Source organism: Spermophilus citellus (genome assembly GCF_964194105.1).
Source record: "Spermophilus citellus genome assembly, chromosome: 8".
Lineage (NCBI taxonomy): Eukaryota > Metazoa > Chordata > Mammalia > Rodentia > Sciuridae > Spermophilus > Spermophilus citellus.
Genome location: NC_138189.1, coordinates 54,271,578 through 54,295,607, shown reverse-complemented (window position 1 = coordinate 54,295,607; position 24,030 = coordinate 54,271,578). Strand labels below are relative to the sequence as shown.

The following is a 24,030-nucleotide window of genomic DNA, read 5'->3' as shown; positions in this document are numbered from 1 at the left end:
AAAAATGATCAAGGTGTACAGAATACTATCTTTGGCAGTTATCTATAAAATGAACACTGGATATAATGTGATCATCTTACTTTGCTGAATTACTTAAAACCTTATCTGCTTAAAGAATTATTACAAAATATTTTATTCAAGAAGTTATAATTTGCCTAAGTCAGCCTCACTATGAGTCTAGCTGGAAACTGAGGAAAAAGAAGAAATATAATAGATTAGATGAAATAGTAGAAAGTCAATCTTATTTCATTTTTTATACTTTTCCACAATTTTCTGAATTTTCTCAAATTGAGCTTGTACTATTTTCATAAGAGTATCATAGAATGAGAACAAATACATGTTTGCAATTAGTTCACCAACTGAGGTTGTATTACTCTACCTTTTTTGTGTAATATCATCTACTGCATGGATAGCTTTGGACCACAAACCTGTGAGACAAAGATTGAACATAAGTTAATGCTGCTATATTTTACTGGAATCACACAGAGTACCTTGATGCCCCATTCAAGTCAAAAAAATAACACACAATGGTCTCCCTACAGAAAATAATTATACTTTTGAAAAATGCTCTGGACAATGTACAGTCTGCATGGTCAATATTTAGAAAAATTTTAGCTTGTTTATCTCTTCTCTAAAAATTGTTTTAAATATAAGCTTTCTATATTAGAAAATATACATTTTATGTTCAAAAGTTGCTCATTATTATACAGTGAGAAAAGAACAAATCATGCATATAAAATGCAATGAAGAAAAGAAAAGCAAGTATATGGTTTTAAAAATACAAGTAGTGAAATATTGTCTCCTCCACCTCTTCTTCCTTTTGTGGGGAGAAGAGTTTATAGTTTGAATATTAAATGTGTCCCAAAGGATTGTTCCCTGGCTCAAGGCACCACTGGGAGGTGATAGAATTTTTAGATTGTCAGGCCCAGTGGAAGAAAGTTAGGTCATTTGGCATATGCCCTTGAAAGGAATACTGGGATCTAAGACCCTTCTCTTCCTTTCTCTATGTCTCTTTTTTAATTCCTAGCCAGATTCTATGCCATACTCTCCTACCCTGATGTACCCCCTCAAAATCAGCCCAAAGCAATGGTGCCAACAGACTGTGAAATGCCCCAAACTGTGAGACAAAATAATATTTACTTCCTTATCAGTTCATTATCTCAGGAATTTTATTAGATTAACAATGCAAAGTTGACTAATACACAACAGAGATTAAATTAAATGATATGGGACTGCTGTTATTTTAGATACTAATTTAGCAGTTGGTATGTATTGATGATCTGAAATAAGAATAATTTTCAAAGAATCCCAAGAAAACATGTCTTTACCAGGAGCTTTCTAAAAGGTGAGGTGATTTGATCAAAAGGTTGACCAGATCTACACAGGAGAATGGCCGGCTGAACCTCTTTGATTGTGGTATAAGTGCTCCCTGTGGGACACAGAAAGGTGAGAAGAAAGACTACTCACACCCAGTTACATATGGCACATTCTACCAAAGTATCAACTGGATATCAGGGCAAAAGTTGCCACATAGAAATAATAACCTAAGAAATACGATAATTTAAATGTGTAGTTATACATGTATACTCCTAGATTCTAAACAGAACTCTTAGAACAGTTTCATTGAAATTCTAAAGCATATCACCATGATCATAAAAATCTTAACCTTATTGAAGGAGTGATTTAAGGGGTGATGATTGGAAAAGTTCAACAAATTTTAAGATAAGCTATATAGGAATACAGAGATGGGAGAAATTCAATAAAGTTTCATCTGTAACTTCCTTTTAGTACTCCTAACTTCAAAAACATAATAACTAAAATAAAATGATTCTTCAGATAACTTGAATGCAACACAAAGCTTAGTAAAACAATAATGATAAATATCTAAAGATGAGTTAAGTTCCTAGGTATTTTATTTTTTTAATTTTTTAGTTGTATATGGACAGGATGACTTCATTTTATTTATTTTTATGTGGTGCTGAAGATTGAACCCAGTGCTTCACACAGGTCAGTGAAGTGCTCTATAACTAAGCCACAAATCCTGCCCCAGTTCCTATGTATTGTCTGCTTCTAAGACCAAAAAATAAACACAGTATCATTAGATTAGACTAGAATGTTTTACACTACTGTTAAAAAAATATTAACAGTAACTCTTAAAAACAGTAAGGTAGACTTCATTCAAGTATCTGCATCACTGAAATCATATTTTCAGTAAGGGAGTCCTGTGATTTGAACATGGCTTGTCACCACCCATGCTTGAGTTGAGGATTGTACAATATTGAGAGGTGTGATTATTTCAGTCAACTTTTTCATCACTGTGACCAAAATTCCTAAGAACAACTTAGAGGAGAAAAAGTTTATTTGGGGCTTAATGTTTCAGAGGTCTCAGTCCATTGATGGCTAACTCCATTGCTCTGGGCCTAAGGTGAAGTAGCACATCCTGAGGGAAGTCCCAGCAAAGAAAAACCACTCAGCTCATGTCAGCATCTGGAAGGAGAGAGGGAGAGAGAGAAACAAAGAGAGAGAGGCACCACAGGACAGATGAACCCTTCTAGGGCATACAAACTTTTATAACCTTGAGGTACTCTACCTTGTGTTTGTTCTCCTAAGTTCAACATGATCAGCCGGTACAATTGTACTTTGAAGTGCAGGAGTTATACTTTAACTTTGGATTGATTTGTCCTGAGATATAAGCCTGAGAAATTGAAGAAAAGAAGAGCTGCTAATGTAACAGAAGCATTGGATTGCACCAAGATGTATGTGAAAAGGAACTCGGTTCTTCTGCTGATACAACTGATGTGTTACTTTAGCTCTGGAAGCTGTGGAAAAGTGCTGGTGTGGCCCACAGAATACAGCCATTGGATCAACATAAAGACAATCCTGGATGAACTTCTCCAGAGAGGTCATGAGGTGACTGTTCTCACATCAACAGCTTCCATTCTTATTAATCCCAACACAACATCTGCTATTAATTTTGAAGTTTACCCTGCACCATCAAGTGAGCAACATTTGGAAGAACGTTTCTCCAAATGGATCCATGAATTAATTTATGATACTCCAAAAGATGACTTTTGGGAATTTTATTCATTAGTGCAAAAATGTTTCAAGGAATATTCTGATACAATTGAAGAACTCTGCAGAAATGTAGTTTTAAACAAGAAACTTATGATTAAACTACATGAATCAAAATTTGATGTGGTTCTTGCAGATGCTATTGGTCCCTGTGGTGAGCTGCTGGCTGAGCTACTTAAAGTACCATTTGTATACACTCTCCGCTTTACTCCTGGGTATACATATGAAAAGTACAGTGGGGGACTTACATTCCCTCCTTCCTATGTGCCCATTGTTATGTCTGAATTAAGCGCTCAAATGACATTCATGGATCGGATTAAAAACATAATGTATATGCTTTATTTTGATTTTTGGTTCCAAACATTTGATGTGAAGAAATGGAATCAGTTTTACAGTGAAGTTCTAGGTAAGCTGTTTCTTTGATTAGTACTGTGAAACCTGAATTTCCTGTGACATTGAACCTGAGCTTGCATGAATATAAAATCAGAAGAATTTTCTTTCCTGTAATTAAAAGAATGGAATGAGAATATAAGATGAACAAATAGTTTCACCAATAAAAAAGGGCATTTATATTATAGGGCCTGTTAGAAACCAGTAGCAATTACTTATTCAAAATGTTTCAGGAAATAATAACCTGCAAATTGAATCATGGAAGATTTCTCTGAGCAATTACATATGCATTTTACTATTCTTTTCATCTTTAAGGACACTCGTTATTAATCTCACTAAATGTTTTAATGATGATAGGCATGTACATCAATAACATACACATGTATTACTAGCACAACCATATATATGTACCATGGAGGAAATTGTTTACTTTTGAATAGCTTTGTTTCCTCAGAAATTTTTAAAAAATATATTTATTTGCATTGCTGTGAAGATTCTTTCACAGTTAACAGTGTCTCTATCTCTGGCACAGAAAGTTATACATTGTGATACCTTATATTTCATATTCCTTGATAAAAACAAACTAATCATGTGTTAAGCCCTAAAACCTTGGTGTAGAGTAAAACCACACCTTATTAGTCTATATTTTTTAAACTGCATTTACCATTTAAGACAATATGAACTAAATTAAGCATGAGAACCAATCTCTATTTTAATATTTGTGTAAACATTCTGGCTGTTACTTTCAAAAATGTATATTTTTTACAAAGTTAATACTATTAATCTCTTAATATGAGGCAAATCTCTTAATATAAGGAATTCAGGCATACTCAATAAATCATTTTACAGTTCACTTGAAGAATCAAGGACCAAGGGAATGGTTTGCTCAATTGTAAAAACTGACTGACTACTCCTAGAAAAGATATGTCTACAGTTATGGGAGCCCTGATTGTTAATGGATCTCACAAAAATTCTAAAAAATTAAGTTTCTTTTGTAGTTTTAGAGAAAAAATAAAATGCATTTTTACTTCTAATGAGGCTTAGGTTAAAAATCTAATTGTGATTGTAAATTTACTAATGAAATACTAGAAAGTACCCACACAACTAGTTTATGTACATATTAACATATATAAAATGCATCAAATATAGTATGCAAAAATGTGCTCTAAAAAACATACGCATTGTAGTATGCAAACACAGGAACACACACATACACAAGTGCATTTGCACATCTTGCCTACACAAATCCAACTCATTTCAAGGCAATATATCAAGCATTCAAGGTACATGTCTCTCATTTTCTTTTCTTCTCTTTCTTCATTCAGGGAGACCTACTACAATATATGAGACAATGGGGAAAGCTGATTTTTGGCTCATTCGAACCTATTGGGATTTAGAATTTCCTCGTCCATTCTTACCAAATTTTGACTTTGTTGGAGGACTCCACTGTAAACCTGCCAAACCCCTCCCTAAGGTAAATCTTCTCCTGTTTGCTTAGTTCTGTTGATTAACATTTTTGGTAGAAATGACTCTGCATTTTTAATTCAGAGTGTTTAACTCAGAGATATGAAAAGCAAGATAAAGAGTTCTGCAAATTATAGAACCAGGCATTTCTATGCCATCACATATCATTAAAAAAAATCCTAAAAGCCCCGATAACAAAGGTGAATACTAAGGAATCCACAGGATGGGAAAAGGGGTTGAGGAAGAGAGGAAGACACAAAAGGAAAAGCACATACAATAGTAAGGGAAACTCCCAAGAACTTCAAGAGTGGTTTAGCAGGAGAAGGGTCTGCAAAGTGCAGATTTGCTAGAGAGGTAAGTGAAAGCCAGATAATTAGTAGGAGTTTAAAATATCTGTGAAGTACATTGGGTAGCCAATGAAAAGAGTTAAGCATAAGAGAAATGTGAATAAAGTTTCCTTTTTGAAAAATTTCAAAATGCAGTCACCAAGCAGGATTTTAGAGGGAAAGACAATGCAGAGGAACCACTCAGAAAGTTGTTGCAAGATGCAGATAACAAATGATGTAAACATGGATGAGGTTGTTCTTACATGTGACTGTGCTTATTTATCTATTAATAGTCAAACTTCATATTGTGTTACCTGGAAAAAGTAGATTATATTGATACACAATGTCCTTGGTACAAACATAGGATCCATAGCAATATTCGCTATTGTAATTATTCCTTTTTTGTTTCTATAAAACTATTTTCCTTCTGAAAAACTGAACATTGTTATCTACTTTTGAAGACCCTAACTATACCAAAAAGGTTGGATTAACCCTTAGAAATATTAATATTTGGGTATTTTTACATTTAATTCATTTTAGCCTCCCCTAAACACTATTGTGTACATGATTTGGATTATATTCAAATTGAGAGACAGAAACTCACAATATGGCAGAAACAAACTACCATAGATTTTCTCTTGTAACTGTAGACCCAGGTATAGTATGATAGCTCTATTACCAATAATATTAATTAGGTAATATGTTCCAGGCACAGTGGATACAATTTCATATATAACAGAAACTAGAAACTAGATAAATCAACACTGTATTTTCAGCCAAAGACCTAGAGAACAGATACTCCATCAATTTGCTTAAAGGTAAATGCCTGAGTTTTGGCAATCAAATGAGTAAGTGGAATTGCTGAAATTATATTGTAAGTGTTCAAGCTCTTCACAACCTTTTAGCTTTAAAGTAATTGCTTTTCTCAGTGATATGAATGTGTGGCCTCTACTTGTCTTTACTCCAGCATTTGAACAAACTCACCTGAGAACTCAGACTATTACATCGTAGACCATGATAGGGATGTTACCTTGAGAGAGCTTTCTGCCATATGCCAACATTAGAGGACACCTCAGGAAACTCCCTTGGGAAAGTTAAGTCTCAGCCTCACAGCACAGCTCCCCAACAGAATGAACATAGGAAATATATACTGCAAACATGATGATGACCTAAGTTTTCTTGTCATTTGTTTTTGACCACAGCCCTTTAGTTTACAATTACAAAATCATTCTGTCAACAAATAGGATAATATTTCATAGGAGGAAACAGAAGAGTCTAAAACATATTAAATAAATACCATGCTTAGAAGAAAACATTGCTTGCCATACTGTTATGTGATCTCTTAAGAGTTTCTTTTTTTCTACCTCTTTAAGGCACCAACATATTGAGATCTTACTCAAGCCTCGTATTCAATAGAAATATTTTGTTGTTTGTGATAAGTTCCAAACAATACAAACAGAAAACCAAAGTTAGTGAAAGTTCTGACTAAAAACTGAGACAGAGTTATTGTAAGTTTTAAGCCATTAACCTCTGATCTTGAGAGATTTCCCCATTCACAGGAGGAGAAAGAGACCTTGTCAATAAAAGGGGAAAGACAGCAGAAGAGGAGGAGGAGGATGAGAAGGTAGATAGCAGTGTGATCATGATAAGGAATAATAGTAGCTGGTGTTATTTAATAGAATAAACAAGATTAGAATACAGGCCAGTATTAGAAACACTGTCTTCTTGATCTTTATTATATAAAGTAATGCTCCCCCAAATTACTTACTTTTCCATTAATAATTATATTCTCAGACAATTTCGGTATTGTTTAAACACAGAAAATTGTCAAAATGACAAAGATCCAAATGTATCAATACACTTAGCAATGCAAGTAGCCTTGGGTTTCACAGTATACCAATTGTAATTATACAAACAAAAAATCAAATGAATGTAATCTGTGTTTATGGTAGTTACTTATAGAATACATATTGGAAAAAATGTCTTACATTAATTAATTAACACATTAAGTGATGTCATTCTTTAAGTAATGATTTTAAAACTTATTCTGGTACATACCACACCATCAGAATCACTTTATTTACTTACATGTTTATTTTTAATCTCTCTTTTTGTACTATGGATTGAACTCATGTGCACTCAACTACTGAGACATATCCCCAGCCCTATTTTACATTTTATTGAGAGACAGGATCTCACTGAGTTGATTAGTGCTTCTCTGTTGCTGAGGCTGGCTTTGAACTGGAGATCCTCTTGTCTTAACCTCCTGACCTGCTGGGATTACCAGTGTGTACCAACTTGCCCAGTACAATTACTTTAAAAATAAATGCTTAACTACATTAAGTCATAACACAAGTTTAGTTGGAGACTAAAACGCAAAATACTGATTATAATAATATCATTATTTTTGTGAGAAGAAAAGATTCCGAAAAGAATTTTAATCTTCCATTTACATTATATATGTGCATGTATCTACTCATGTACTTACATGAACAGAAAAAAAAAGACCACAATAAAAAATTCAAATTTTGTACCAACAGTATCTCTAAATGAACCAAAAATCATTTTGGCAAATTTTCTTAAACCATTACATACTTTTTTCATGCTCTTCCAAATTTTTGCATGATTAATGGTTTTTTCCTTTAAAAATAATGTTGCAGAAAGACTGGGACCTGTCTATGTCAGGGATTAATTGGTTTTAAAAAAGGGTATATTTATACAACAGTAATAGTGAGAAAGTGTTTGTACAATACGAGATGAAGAACATTTTGAGCAGGGAGAAAATATATTAGATATATTCCTACACGTTGCTCTAGGTTACTGGAATCACAAAATAACTGGATGTGTCACAAGTTCCTAGGAGTAGTGCAATGTTCACTATATGTGAATGAGCTACTCAACAAGTTGACCTGTTCTATTAAATGGCCAGAGGAAGTCCCACTGTGGTGCAAGAGCTTCATGGTTCATAATAGGTGAAAAATAAGGGTTCTTTACAGCCACTGATACACACTTCATTCTCATACAACTTCAATATCATTACAAATTTCAGGGAAAAAGAGGAGACATATAAATAACCCAAAGATATGATTACTCAAGTATATGTATCAGTCCAATGCAGGGAAAATGCTGATTTGGGATTAGTATAGTTCTGGACATGTATAGGATTATTAGGATTCTTAGAATTATGTAAAAGAAATTCCAAACCATAATATTAATCTTCTGAATGCTAGTGTTTGTTAATCTCCAGTTTTTATGAGCTATTATAGAGGAAAACTTGGGAAACTCTCACAAATTATAAAGTAAGGAATGAAATACTATAGAGATAGGAAACATAAAATTGTACAAAAATCCTATGCACAGGTAACTTTACTTCTGGGCTCACAAGGACGGAAATAAGTACTATTAATTCCAAACTAAAAAAATCATCCAGATTAAAATCCTGGAATAAAATCAAGTGAAGTACTATAACAATAAGAATTATAACCAAGTACTAGCTATAGCGTTTAACAAAAAAATTAACATTAGTAATGAATAAAATTATATATTGAGTCTACATATAATAATTTCTAACATCATCTCTTGAATTACTATTTAATAGCTCTATGTCATTTCTTACATACACACACACACACACACACACACACTCACACACACTTATTTCTACAAGTAAGCCTAATTGTGCCTTCTATGTCATAACACACATCTCTTTCCAAAAAAGTGAGTGACTGGATCAATTTAAAAATATCCATAACTCCCAAATTCTAATAATACATGCTTTTCTCTTCTTAGTTTACAAACCAATAATTTCTCTGCTTTTCCTACATTTTTATTGGTTCATTTCATTGTTCATAATGATGAGATCTGATGTTGCATATTCATACATGTACACAATATAACAGTATAATTTGACCAATAAAACTTCCCAGGAATGTCCCTTCCCTTCCCACCTCTCTCCCATTGGTCCCTTTCTCCACTGATTTCCCTTTGATTTCCATGAGATCAACCCTCATTTTTTCCATTTTTCCTCTCTAGCTTACAAAAATGAGAGAAAGTATACAACCCATGACTTTCTGAGTTTGATTTATTCAATGTAATAGACTCTGATTCCATTCTTTTTTTTGTAAAATGACATAATTTTATTTGTTATTTTGGCTGAATAAAACTTCATTGTGTATATATATTACATTTTCTTTATTCAGTCATATATTGGCAGATACCTAGGCTTTTTCCATGTGTATTATGAGTTGTTTTGCTATAAAATGAGTATGCATGTATCACTGTTATGACTTTATTTCTTTAGGATAAATACTGAGAAATGGTATACCTGGGTGATATGATATTTACATGCTTACTCTTTTGAAAACTATCCATATTGATTTCCATAGTGGTTGTACTCATTTACAATTCCTCCAATGGTGTAAAATTTTATTTTCTCCATATACTCTCCATCATTTATTATTCTTTTTATTCTCGATGACTACTATTCTGACTGGTGAAAGATAAAATCTCAGTGTAGTTTTCATTTCCCTTGTCTCTAATGATGTTGAACATTTTTTGTGTTTATATTTTTGTTGCCTATTTATATTTATTCTTCTGAGACGCATCTTTTTAATTCATTTTCTCTTTGATTATTTGGGTTGTTTGATTTTTTTGGTGTAAAGTTTTTCGAAATCTTTATGTATTCTAAATATTAATATTTTGCCTGAAGGTGTTTTGCAAAGATTTTCTTCCATTTCATAAGTTCTCTTCTTCACAATTCTAAATCTTTTCTTTGCTGTTCAGAAGCTTTTTAATTTGATGCCTTCCAATTTATCTACTCTTGGAATTATTTCTTGACCTTCAGGGGTTCTATTTGAGAAAATCATTGCCTGTACCTATATGCTGGAGTGTTAACCCTACATTTTCTCCTAGGAGTTGTATAGTATTGGTTCTAATTTCTAGGTTTTTGACCCATTTTGAGTTGATTTTTGTGCAGGGTAAGAGACAAGAGTATAGTTTCATTTTTCTGCAGTTTTCCCAGCATGATTTATTTAAAAGCCAATCTTTTCTCCAATGTGTTTTTGGCATGTGTGTGGTTTTCTCTGTGTTTTCCATTCTATACTACTGGTCAATATGTCTGTTTTCATGTCAGTACCATGCAGTTTTTGTTACTATAGCTCTGTAGTATAATTTGACATCAGATATTTTGATGCCTCCAGCATTAATTTTTGGGTTTAGAATTGCTTTGACTATTAAGGGTCTTTTTTTCTTCCAGATGAATTTTAGGATTATCTTTTCTAGTTCTGTGAAGAATGTCATTGATATTTTCATTAGGATTACATTGAACCTGTATATTGCTTTGGATAGTTGATGATTTTAATAACATTAATTCTACCTATCCATGAACATGGAGGGTCTTTTCATCTTATTTTATGTCTTCTATAATTTCAATCTTCAATTTTAGAGGTCTTTTAACTCTTTTGTTAGATTTATTCCTAGGTATGTGTTGTTGTTGTTGTTGTTGTTGTTGTTGTTTGTTGTTTGTTTTGAGGCTATTGTGAATGAAATAATTCTCGTGATTTTTTTTCTACAGATTCATTGTTGGTATATAAGAAACCCATTGATTTTTGTATGTTGATTTTGTACTCAGCTACTTTGTCAATTTTTTTTTTAGCAATATCAGTCTTTTGGTGGAGTCATTTGGCTCTTCTCTATATAGGATCATATCATCTACAAACTAATAATTTGAAATATTTGTTTCCTGTTTTCTCACTTATATTTATTTATCTTTCCTTGTTGCTATTCTACTGGTTTTGGAATTGGTGTGTTCTTCTTTTTCAAGAGCCTTGAAATGAAAAATTAGGTTTTTATGTGGGTTCTTTATGATTTTATTATACAGGAACTCATAGCTATAAACTTTTCTCTTAGAAATTCCTTCATTCTGCCCCAGAGGTTGTATTACTATTCTCATTTGAGTTTAAGAATTTTTAAATTTCTCCCTTAATTTTTTCTATAATCCATTTTTATACGATAGAGATTGTCCAATCTCCATATGTTCATATAGATTTTGTATGGTTCTGTCATGTTGATTTCTAATTTCATCCAATTATGATCTGGTAGAATATAATAAGTAATACCGCTTGTTTTTTATTTGATGAGAGTTGTTTTGTGGCCTTAAATATTGTCTATTTTGGAGAAGGTTTTCTTGAGATGCTGAGAAGAAAGTGTATTCAGATGCTGTTGAATGAAATGTTCTATAGATATCCATAAGTTCATTTGACTTATAATATTTTTCAGGTCCAAAGATGTCTTATTGAATCTATATCTGGATGACCTAACAAAAGATGAGAGAATTGTGTTGAAATTACCAAGAATTATTTTATTTGGGTCTATCTGACATTTCAATTTGACTAGTGTCTCTTATGTAATTATTTGGATCCATGTTTATGACTTAAATATTTATAATTGTTATATCTTCCTGTAGGATTATTTATTTTACCAGTATGAAGTGACCAGCTTTGTCTCTTGTGATTAATTTTGGTTTGAAGCCTGTTTTTCAGATATAAAAGCAGATGATCTTGCTTATTTTCTGATTCCATTTGTATTATGTATCAATTTTTATCTTCTGCATTCAGCTATGGCTGTCTTTACTTGTAAGGTGTGTCTTTTATGAACAACATATCATGGGGTCATGTTTTATGATCCATTCTCCCAGACTATATATATATATATATATATATATATATATATATATATATATATATATATATATATTAATTAAAGAATTGAGATGATTTATATTCAATGTCATTACAAAGAGATATTTGTTAATTCCTGTCATTTTGATTCTTTTATGTTTAATGTGGTCCTATTTCTCATTTGCTTAGCTACTCTTCCAATAAGATTTGTTCATTTTTGAACTTCAGGGTTTTTTTATTTCTTCTATATGGACTCTTTCGTTAAATAATTATTACCATCATGGTTGCTTATTTTATTTACTTTAGTACTTTCTAAATATTTAAAGCTGGCCACTTTTTCTTTTATATTTGATGTTCTGTTTTCAGTATTGTCTACTGTACTATAAAAATTTTAAAATGACCTTTTATTTGATTTATTTTATCATTGACTTTCAAGATTTATGTTTGGTTCTTTTTAAATATTTATATCTTGCTGAATTTTTCATTTATATTCTGTAATGATTTTTTTAATTCATTCAATTGTTTTTCTATGTTCTCTTGGAATTCATTTATCATTTTTATAATTCATTGATCATTTTAAAATATGATAATTTCATTGATTATATTTTATAATAATTTACTTTTTGAATTCTTTACCTGATTTAAAAAAAAATTCAATATCTTTGGCATCAGTTTTGGAAAATTAGGAACTTTTAAGTGATTCCATGGTACCTTATTTTTATATAATTCTTATACTCTTTGTTGGATTTTATGCATATGTTAGGAGGGATTTCTCTTCCATGCTTTTAAAAAAAATTAGTTTCAGATGGACACAATAACTTTATTTTATTTAGTTTTTTTTATTGGTAGTATGAATTAAACCCAGTGCCTCATGTGTGCTAGGCAAGCATTCTATCACTGAGTCACAAAACCAGCCCTCTTCTACTTTTTAAAGGCATAGTATTTACTTTCCAAAGTGTCCTGGAGTGATCTGGATTAAGACTCCTTATAAGTATGGTATTCACAGCCTTTGAATTAATTCCATAATTCCTGTGCAGTGGATTTCCATAGGTGGAAACCATGAACTCATCCTCAGCTGTTTCTATTTGAGGCCTAATCATTAGTTTGAGATTTATCTCTACTATTCTCTATTAAAGTATAGTTAGTGATTGAATGCCATTAATTTTCATGTGGAGCAAGATAAACTATATTTTGGTTGAATTTATTTCAGCAGTGGACTTCTCTACCATGTGAACCTGTAGTGTCACTGTAGATTTCCAGATACTCACAGAATAAGGGGAAATAAAGAACAACAACATCGGATATAAATAATATACAGCATTAAAATAAATATCTGGATTCTATTATGACTGCTAAAATGTAAATTGCTACAAAAAACAGAAAAAGTTGGTCAGCAATTGCCAACAATGAAGCAGTGCATAAATATAAACTAAATCTGACATTAAAACAAGAAACAGGTGTCAACTATGTCATCCACAGAAGTAATAATTGCAACAACATTAATGGTGGGATCAAGAGTTATATAAACCAATTAGTTTAAAGATGGCAAAAATACAGTGAGTAAGAGAAAATAATGTGAGATAAGAAGATAGGGAAAAAAGTTTGAAATTTTAAACAGTGAAGAGAGAGAATGCAGAAGAGAGAGCAGGTGATAGTTGTAAGGATGGAGGAGAAAATAGGAGAAACAAATAAATGGAGAGAAAAATAGAGAATAGACTTTTGCTATAACCAGGAGAATAAAAGAGAGATACAGAAACAAACAATTAAAACAATACAAAACAAAACAAATATATACAGACCAAAAAACTCTAACTTTCAAAAGACAATGCAAGGAAAAATAGCTACATTTAAAAAAATGCTAAAGCTGAAAAAAAGAAAGAAATGTATATGAATATATGTCCAAAAAAGATCAGTAATGGAAGAATACACAAACACACAGAAAGAATAAGAAAAACTAAAAATATTTTTAATGATAAATGAAGGAATCATTTCTACTTAGGTGGCCAAAATTGTCAGAATGGATGGTTACTGACTATACTCAACTGTTTTTCATTCCATTTCTTTTTTACCTATATACTGAGAATAAAAGCAAAGGTTGGATTTTGTTATCCCCTTCCTCTTTTTGTGTTTCTCCCTGAGCTACCACTTGGAATGGCCTAAGTCTGAAGGTGTTTGAAATAATTCTCAGCTTCCCTTCTTACTGGTATGATGTAGGTTGGAATGGGAAGAAGTGTCAGTTGGAGCTTTGTGTGCACAGACCAGATCTATGCACTCCTGGGGTGGGGTTGCTGCAGTGTTCTATGAGATGAGTTCTGATGGAGGAAACCTAGGTCTAACCAGACCTCAGGGGTTTTATTTGGTATATACTCTGAAGAAATTGGATGAACACACCCCTAGGGCCTGGCAGTTGCTTATCTCTGTAGGAAGTCTGAATCTCAGAAGCCTCCTAAGAATTCCACTCATTTCACAGAGGAACTGATTTCCACACACTCTGCTGTTCACCTTCACATCTTTCCTAGGCACAGTCCCTTAGTATTTCACTAAGTACCTTTTCAGACTCTCACCCACTGCAGCTGGTCACAAGAGCCACCAGCTCAAAAGAAAAACAAGTTGTGCTGCCCCTTTGCTTTTCTGACTTGAATCCCCTGGAATAAAATCTTATCCATGCCTGTTTCACTCCCATTTAGCTAGGTACACTCTAGGCCACACAGTAGGCATTCCAGCAGTGTTTGCTCAGATCTCCCAGTTCTGGTAACAGACACTGGAGCAAGGCCACCTCAAGATGAATCCACCTTGTCTCTCCCCAGGCAGTAAATAAAGAGCACTTTTCAATCACAAGTGCTCAGTGGAGCCTCTGGATCAGCTAAGTTCATGTTGCTTCTCTGATCTCAGGTTTTTTTCATACCAAATATGTCCACTGTGATTCTCTCTTCATTTTTCCTTTCTCTGTGGTAAACAGCACCATTACTACTGCTGTAGCTACTCGCCCAAATAGTTTGGTATCAATGTAGTCTTTTTTGTTTAATGAACCCAAACTTCTGAGTTTCTAAGACACTCTGTCCAGTATTGAATTTTAGTGAAATCCTTCTTTCACCCACCTCACTAAGAAGCAGTATTCTCACTGCTTATATTTAGATCCTTGGAGCAACTAGGAAGGCAGCCTTCCTCTAATCTGACATCTTGTATCCCCTCCCTCTTCATCTTTTTTGATGGAACAAATGTTTTATTCACAGGAAATGGAAGAATTTGTACAGAGCTCTGGAGAAAATGGTATTGTGGTATTTTCTCTGGGGTCAATGGTTTCTAACATGCCAGAAGAGAAAGCCAATATAATTGCATTTGCCCTTGCACAGATTCCACAAAAGGTAAGCAAAACTGCCCTCTTAGTGGCCAAATATGTAAAAAGTCTGTTAATCTTTATAAAGGGTTTGCTTAATGAAGCATCCTTTGTGAAACATAACCTATTGTGATATCTCTAATTCATCTCAAAAATCATGTTTTAAACAGAAATATGTGTGGTTATTCTAAACAGTAGAGAGTTTTTAATATTAATATGTTAATATTAACATTGTGATAATAAAAAAAATATATTTTACAGGTTCATTGTGATATTTTAATTGTAAGGGTATCACAGACATTTACACAGGTACCACATTCTTCTCTGTTACTTCTTCCTTTTCCTTGAAGGATCCCTGAGGGCACTGTATACACAGCAAATGTTATCAGAAAGCTATAAAAAGTTAACTCATAACTGGACCACCACAATAATGCTAAGCAGGTATTGAAGAAGGCTGAATTTTATCATGATTTTAGTTATCCCATGCAATCCCTTATTCCTTGGTTACCCTCATTTAAGAATAGTATTCTTGCCATAATATTCTACTTCATCTTTGGCCAAGAAAAATGGAGTCTGCTAAATATGGACTGAATTTCTGAAACTGTAAGCCCAAAATACGTCCCCTCCCCATTAAAAAAAAGTATAAATTTACTTAAGAAACTGTTCCTGGAGTTTTGAGGAGAAAGGATACCCAAACCATTGGGCCAAATTCCCACTCAGTCACATGTATTTATAGATAAAGAAAAAAACAGCTTGCACTAGTAGACAAGATCCTGACAATATCTGACAATTAGAGAAAGTGTAGAGATTAGTTCTGCCTTTGAAGTGGACCCAGTGCATTATAAAATGTACCCCAAAGGACTTTGCTTCTAAAAAATCAGACTAATACCTTTTAAGAAGAAAGAAGAGAGTATAAGTAAGAGTCAAGAAGAAGCAAGCCTGGCATGGGCTGAAATTCAAAAGTTCCCACCTCCATAAAATGCTTTAATACCAAATTTCTAAAATAACCACTCTTGTAGTCTTTGAGTGTTTTCCATCTGCTTTGCACTTTCCTATCTGATATAGGCTTTTCCTAATTGCCCAATTATTTTTCCTTCTGTAGACCTAAATTTACTTTGCTGCTCCCATTGCATTTAGAAGATAAGCACGTAGAAATTATACTCCAGTTCATGAAGATTGCTTTTAATTTACAGAGTCAGCTCCTTATTTTGTTCCTAGACATAAAAATATTTTGGATATATATAAGACTACTACCAAGATTTGTACTGCATCATTGAATGATAACATACAGTTTTAAAACATTTAGCAACCTCACTATTTTGAACTTTATTTCAGTATCCATGTAATTATTTGTAAGTTGCAAATGGTTTCTTCCTTTTAATACTTAAAGAATTTCCAAATTCACCAATATTGATAGAAGTGTGGGTTAAGGTCCATAAGTACCAATAGAAGGTTTCTTATAGGTAGTGTTTAATAAATTGAAGTCTAAGACAAGGTACATGTAATTCTTAGTTAGTATTCATTTATTTCTAATAGTAGCTGACTGCATTGGTTTGCTTTTGTGTATAAAAAACAATGCAAACTGAAATAAGCATCTTAAACTATATATGTCCTCTCTAACCTATGTCACTCACAAGAAATAAACATAATGATAGTAAGTTGGAAAATGAAATCTAGGATAAAATGCATAAAACAAATAATTATGGATTTTTAGTTTGCATTTTCGTAATTCTCATTACTTAAAATTGTACTTATTTCCATATGTGTTAAATGGTGAACTAGATGATCTCTTAAAAGTTTAGAATGCAAACATGCTATAACATTAAACTTTAAATCATAGAATAAGGTACACTTTTTTTACCAAACAGGTCATCTGGAGATATCAAGGCAAGAAGCCAGATAAATTAGGACCCAACACTCGAATATACAACTGGATCCCCCAGAATGACCTTCTTGGTAAGACTCTGAGATAAGTCCTAAAAGCATGAGTACCATCAATCTGGATGCTAAAAATTCAACAGGAAACATTTTATTCAATACTTGTTACTTAAAAAAAATCAAACACCATGTTCAACTTCTTTTTAATTATTTTCCAGGCCCAGGGATGGTTTGAAAAAAAAAAAAAAAGCAAAAATCTGCAATTTTAATATACACCATCATTATATACAGAATCCAAGTTATCTTTATTTCTTGTGCATTTACCTCTGCAAGAATTTATCACTCAGTTCCTGGATTGTCTCTCTGTGCTGTTGTATGTCTTTCACTTACTGTTTCTTCTCCTGCAGGTGTGTTTCAAATACCTTTCAAGATGGCAGCCAGGATTTTTTTTTTTTTTTTATGAACAGTGACTCTTTATTTTCCCTGGAAATTAATGCACAATCTTCATTATGAAGTGCAAACACATTTTGTAATGAAGCGGAATCTCTCTTTTCTCTGAATTCAGTACCATCACCATCCTATTCCCTGCTGCTTTTGACATGCTACATAGCAAATTTAGTGACTTCAGTTTTTTAATGAGATAATATGCTAACATGTCATTCATGACCTTATTTTTCATAAGTGCATGTTGATTCTTTCACTAAAAAATATTCTATTTTTTCTACCTATTAATGTTGTATTCAATATTCAAGTCTCAAGTTATGTACCCTCTCTTTCATGTAGTTTTCGGTTAGCACTCTAGTGGACTTAGGTGCTTGTTCCTCTGTGATATGAAAAAAATAATTAATGCAGGGTCATTTTTACAATAATTTGTCACCTAAAATACACTCTGATCCCTTTAATGCCTTATAATACACATTTCTCCTTTTCTTTCTAATATTTAAATTAATAATTTTTCTGACATTAAATCAATCCTAGGTCATCCAAAAACAAAAGCTTTTATAACTCATGGTGGAGCCAATGGTGTTTATGAGGGGATTTACCATGGGATCCCTATGGTGGGCATTCCTTTGTTTGCGGATCAACCTGATAACATTGCTTATGTGAAGTCCAAGGGAGCAGCTATTCAATTGGAATACAGAACACTGACAAGTGCAGATCTTCTCAAGGCCTTGAGGATGGTCATTAATGACCCTATGTGAGTACAACAACTTTGACATTGGGTACTATTCATAGAAGAATTGTCTTCTCATCAATGAGTATAAATTGCAGCCCATTTTCAGGAGGGTAATTTTTTAATTAATTAATTTACTTATATATGACAGCGGAATTCATTACAATTCTTATTACACATATAGATCACAACTTTTTATATCTCTGGTTGTATACATAGTGTATTCACACCAATTCATGTCTTCATACCTGTACTTTGGATAATAATTATCATCACATTCCACCATCATGAATAACCCCATGCCCCATCCCTTCCCCTCCAACCATTGTCCTATCTAGAGTTCATCTATTCTGCCCATGCTCTTACTCCCTATCCCACAATAAATCAGCCCTCTTATATCAAAGAAAACATTCAGCATTTGGTTTTTTGATTGTCAAACTTCCCTTAGCTTTATCTTCTCTAACTCCATCCATTTAACTGCAAATGTCATGATGTTATTCTCTTTTATTGCTGAGTAATATTCCATTGTGTATATATGACACACTTTTTATCCTTTCATATATAGAAGGGCATCTAGGTTGGTTCCACAGTAGCTATTGGGAAATGTGCTGATATAAACATTGATGTGGCTGTGGAGGAGGGTAATTTTGAAAGAATCTAAAGATTCAACCCATATTAAATCTATTTTCAATCAGTTTAACCTTACTGTTTCATAGTTGTATACAACTTCAAATATCATAAGAATTTCAAAATTGCATTGATATTGTAGATTACATAGGAAAATGATTACTGCACCATTTCTATACATACATAAAATATTTGCCATATATAGCCATTTGCAATTAGTATTTAATTTTTAAATATGACAGGAACTACACAAGAAAAGAATGATAAACTTATAGAGATATGACAGTATCTTAAATCCATACTTAAAATTTCTGCAATCATAAATTATTTTACTCAAAAATTATTTCATCAGTACTAATATTTTCATGGATTTTAATGGTGTATAACACACAATATACCATTTATATCTGAATTAAAAAGTGTGAATTCAAATTCAAATACATTTGATGTTTCAATAGATATAAAACTCTTAAATATTATAATTTTGGGAAATTTTATCCATCAAAAGAAATGTGACAATGCATTGAAGTCATTACTTATTACCTCCTAGACAAGGAAAACTCCATTTATTTTTTTATAGATTATCCTATTCTAAATATTTCACATAAAAAGATAATAAAAATTATTGTCTTTTTCAATGGTTTCTTTCACTAGTGCTGTTAGTTTCATCATGCTTTGCCAAGGGTCAGCCTTTATTGTTTTTTATTGTTGAATAACATTGTGTGGTTGGAAATATTCAAAGTAATTTATCAATTCATCAGTTTATAAAGGTTTCTGTTTCCAATTTTGATTATTATGAACAACGTGCACAATTTGTATGAACATAAGTATTCATGTCTTCTGGTAATTTCTAGTTATAGAACTGTTAGGTCATATACCATTTTATATGTATTCAGATCGGCCAAACTATTTTCCAAGGTAGTTGCAAAAATTTTTATAGCATACAAGCAATATAAGAGAGTTCCAATTTCTCCATATCATTGTTAGCATTTATTATCACCTTTTCTTTTATTGTAGTCATCCTAATGAATAGGATTGTAGCTCACTGTGGTCTTGACTTGCATTCCATGGTTGCTAAAGAGCATCATTTTATGTGCTTTTTGGTCATTCACTTACCTTCATGAGAGAAATGTCAGTTCCAATCCTTTGCTCATTTTTAACCAGGTTATTTATGTTTTAATTATTGATTTTAATATTTCTCCATGTTTTATGGACATGTCTCATCAGATATTTGATTTGCAAATATCTTTCTAATATTTCATATGGTTGGGTTTTTTTACCTTTGTGATGATCTTAGAAGCACAATAAAATTTTCTTCATGATATTTGATAAAACAAAACTTCAATAATTAACCTTTTCCATACTGCACAAGGAAATTATATGGAGTATATAGTTTCTAGGTAGAATGACTGTCTTCAATTCAACTCTCATTTCTCTTAATGATAGTATTATTGCTTAAGGAAGGTATCACTTAAAGGAAAAGTTCAAAACTACATTTCCAAGAAAAAATAGTAGCACAATAAATAATAAAAATACTCTGAGAAAATAAAGAATGGAAAAAAGAGACATAAAATAATATATAAATGGAAAAAAATACAGATTAAAACATCAGACTTAAATATGAATATATCAGTTTTACATTATGTCCTAAAAGACTTTTCATTACCCTAACAATCTCTCTTCCTTCTCCCTTGATCCCTTTCTTCTTGTATAATAGTCTTCCTATTATTTTTATATCAGCTACCCTGCCAGATTACACATGTGAGGGGAAACATGCAATATGTTGTATTTCTGATTTTTTACTTATTTAACTTAGTACTGAAATGTGTAATTCCATTTTGTGTTCATTCTTGTACAGGGTCAGACTTAGGGATCAAGCTGCAATCTTCTACATATGGCTATCCAGTTTTACCAGCACCATATTTAGAAAAGGCTCTCTTTTCTCCAATGTGCATTTTTGGCAACTTTCTCAAAAATCAGATGGCTACAACTATACAGGTTTATTTCTTGGGCCTTTATTATATTTCATTGGTGTGTGTCTCTTATTATCCCACACTATGTTATTTGTGTTACTATGGCCCTGTAGTCTATTTTAAAATCGGAATTGTGTTAATTCCAGCATTTCTCCTTTTGTTCAGTGTTGCTTTGGATATTTGAGATCTTTTGGGCTTCCATATGAACTTTACAATTTGTATTTTATTTCTGTGAAGAATTTCATTGGTATTTTGATACAGATTTTATTAAATCTGTAGATTGGTTTCAGCCAGATGGCTATTTCAACAGTGTTCTTTCTGCTGGTTCATGACTTTCCATCTTCCAGTATCTTCTTTCTTCAATTTTCTATAAATTTTATTGTAGAAAACTTACACTTCCTTTATTACCTTGATTTCTAGTGATTTTTCTTTCAAGTTATTGTTAAAAATATTCTTCTGGTTTCTTTCTCATTGAGTTTGCTATTGATATATTTAAAAAGCTATTTTGTTTTGTGTGGCGATTTGTATATTGTTACTTTTCTGAGTTTGTATTTCATTATCAGATTTAAGTCTTCTAATGGATTCTTAAGGATCTTCTAAGTGGCAGAACATATGACCTGCAAATCCTGTATCATGATCCAATTAGTGGGCACATTGGTGTCCTTACTTCACCATCCCTGCAAGTTAATTGTGATATTTCCTGGTGATCACTTAGGATATGGTGTGTTTTTCTTGTACTTTGGAACTCATTATAGAAAATGTAATGTATTTTATATTAATAGGAAATACATTTAAAACACCATAAAATAATAGAAGAAATCCCTAGGGCTACTATGCTAATAAGACCAAGAAAAGTAACTCTGAGGATTGACTTGATGGCCAAGACCTTAGCCATGAGATATAAGCAAGACTTATGTGTTGCATGAAAGGACACTCAAGGAAAAGCCAGGTGAGATTAAAAGTATGAAGGTGCCAAGGGGAGAACACATTTGGTGACACTGTAGAACAGGGAGAACACACATGTGCTCAAAACCACTAAAAACTAGGAATGGACCCACAATATGATTTACTTATCCCACTTCTCAGTATATATTCAAAAGATCTAAAATCAGTATACTACAGGAATTCAACTACATTGATGTTTATAGAAGCACAGTTCACTGTAGCCAAGCTATGAAAACAGTGTAGGTGCCCTTCAACAGAGGAATGAATAAAGAAATTGTAGTGTATACACATAATGGATTATTGGTCCTAAAAGATGAAATTATGTCACTTTCCAGTAGATACATAGAACTGGAGACTATCATGCCAAGTGAAATAAGACAGGCTCAAAAAGTCAAACGTCAAAAGTTTTCTCTTATATGTGCAAAATAATCAAAAATAATGGGGTGCAAGAAAGGATAAAAAAGAGAGAATTTTATAAAAATAGAGAAAAGATCAATAGAGTGAACAAAGAAGATTGAGGAAAAATAAGCAGGAACAAGAAAAGGGAAGAAGAGTAAAAAAAAAATCTGGCTAAAGTTCATGTGTACATTTTTGGATATATCACAGTGAATCCCAATATTATTTATACGCAAAAAACACTAATTAAAAAAAGTATATATAAATTGCAGAAAGACCAGTAGAGTAGAGAGAGTGAAGCAAGGGGTGGGAGGGTATGGGAATAGAGGAGTGCTAGGGGCTAAGTTAGAGCAAATTATATTCCTTGCTTTTGTGATTACGTTAAAATGTGTCCTAATGTTACATATAACTAAAAAAAAAAGTCAATAAAAATAAAATTAAAAAGACACATATGTCTAGACAGAATGAGTGAGGAAAAATAATATCAGGAATCATGGCCAGTGTCTAACCCATCAAAATCCACGAGTACAAGAAGAGATTTGGATTTTATTCTACTTATGATGAGAAGTGACATGAAGATTTTGAGCAGGATAGCTTCATAATTAGATGTGTATGTTTTAATAATACCAGCTTGGCTACTGAGTGGAAAATACAGTACAGGGTAGAAAAGAAGAGGAAAAACAGAGAGAATAGTTAGGAAGCACTGCACACCATGATATGATTCCTCTTTAAAAGCTTCAAGGTGATCTCTTGCAAATTATATGCCTTCTCTCTCACTTATTGGATTCAGAATAGTTCATATCTATTTCCTTTGATGAAAAGAATTTGACTCACCTTCTTGAAATTCCATGGGCACTTTTGAAATATTTTACATCAGAACATAAGTTAAAATCAGACATTATATACTGACAAAAGAAAGAACAAATCATATGCAGGGCAAGTCTCTGATAATTATTTGAAATCATCCATATAGCACTTGTGAAAAACTTTCATTGACTTCATGTGCTTAGACAGATTAACTTACTTTAAATGTTGATCCTTTTCTGTTTCACCTTTAGATATAAAGAGAATGCTATGAAGTTATCAAGCATTCAGCATGATCAGCCAATGAAGCCTCTGGACCGAGCTGTCTTCTGGATTGAGTTTGTCATGCGCCACAAAGGAGCTAAACACCTCCGGGTGGCTGCCCATGACCTCTCCTGGTTCCAGTACTACTCTTTGGATGTGATTGGGTTCCTGCTGGCCTGTGTGGCAACTGGGATGTTCATCATCACTAAATGCTGTCTGTTTTGTTGCCAGATGTTTTCTAAAACTGGAAAGAAGAAAAAAAGGGAGTAAATTTATCTAGGCGTGGCTCCTCCCGTTGCTCCCATCAGAGGAGGCTATATGGCCAGGTTCCTACCTATCCTAACAACTTTTCACAAATCACTTTGTCAAGTCAAATTTTGTCTTCATGAAATTTACTCCCTATGTAAGAGACAGAAATATTTCAGTTCAAGGAAATGTTATTTGAGAAAATAAAATTAAACCATATGTGTTTATATTGCCATTTAATTCTGTTTTATAGCTTTCACCTCTTTGAAGACAGAATTCACCAATTAGAGTGTTGTGATTTTCCTTTCCATTGGTTTCCAGGAAACTGGAAGTGAAATATTCAGTTTCATGAGCTCATTCCCTTTTGCTCTTTGCCCTTTAAAAATGTTCACCTAGATGTCCTCATTTTTATTCCTTCTTTGGGTGGATATATAAAATATCAGGGTTTTTTTTGTTT

The 24,030-nt window shown here is 32.6% G+C and overlaps 1 protein-coding gene across 2 annotated transcripts; it reads left to right on the top strand.

Annotated features, from left to right (window-relative positions):
• Nucleotides 1–2,754: 2,754 nt before the first annotated feature.
• Nucleotides 2,755–23,597, top strand: LOC308654097 (UDP-glucuronosyltransferase 2B31-like; the record flags this gene model as incomplete). 2 transcript variants are annotated; one of them, XM_081303068.1, is made up of 6 exons in its annotated part: nucleotides 2,755–3,478; nucleotides 4,788–4,936; nucleotides 15,163–15,294; nucleotides 17,135–17,222; nucleotides 18,123–18,342; nucleotides 23,318–23,597. In XM_081303068.1, the coding sequence occupies 6 exons, from the start codon at nucleotides 2,755–2,757 to the stop codon at nucleotides 23,595–23,597; spliced, it is 1,593 nt and encodes a 530-aa protein (XP_081159194.1). The 2 variants fall into 2 exon arrangements, with proteins under 2 accessions (XP_081159194.1, XP_081159195.1); XM_081303069.1 differs by having other exon boundaries at nucleotides 3,151–3,226.
• Between the last annotated feature and the right edge of the window lie 433 nt (nucleotides 23,598–24,030).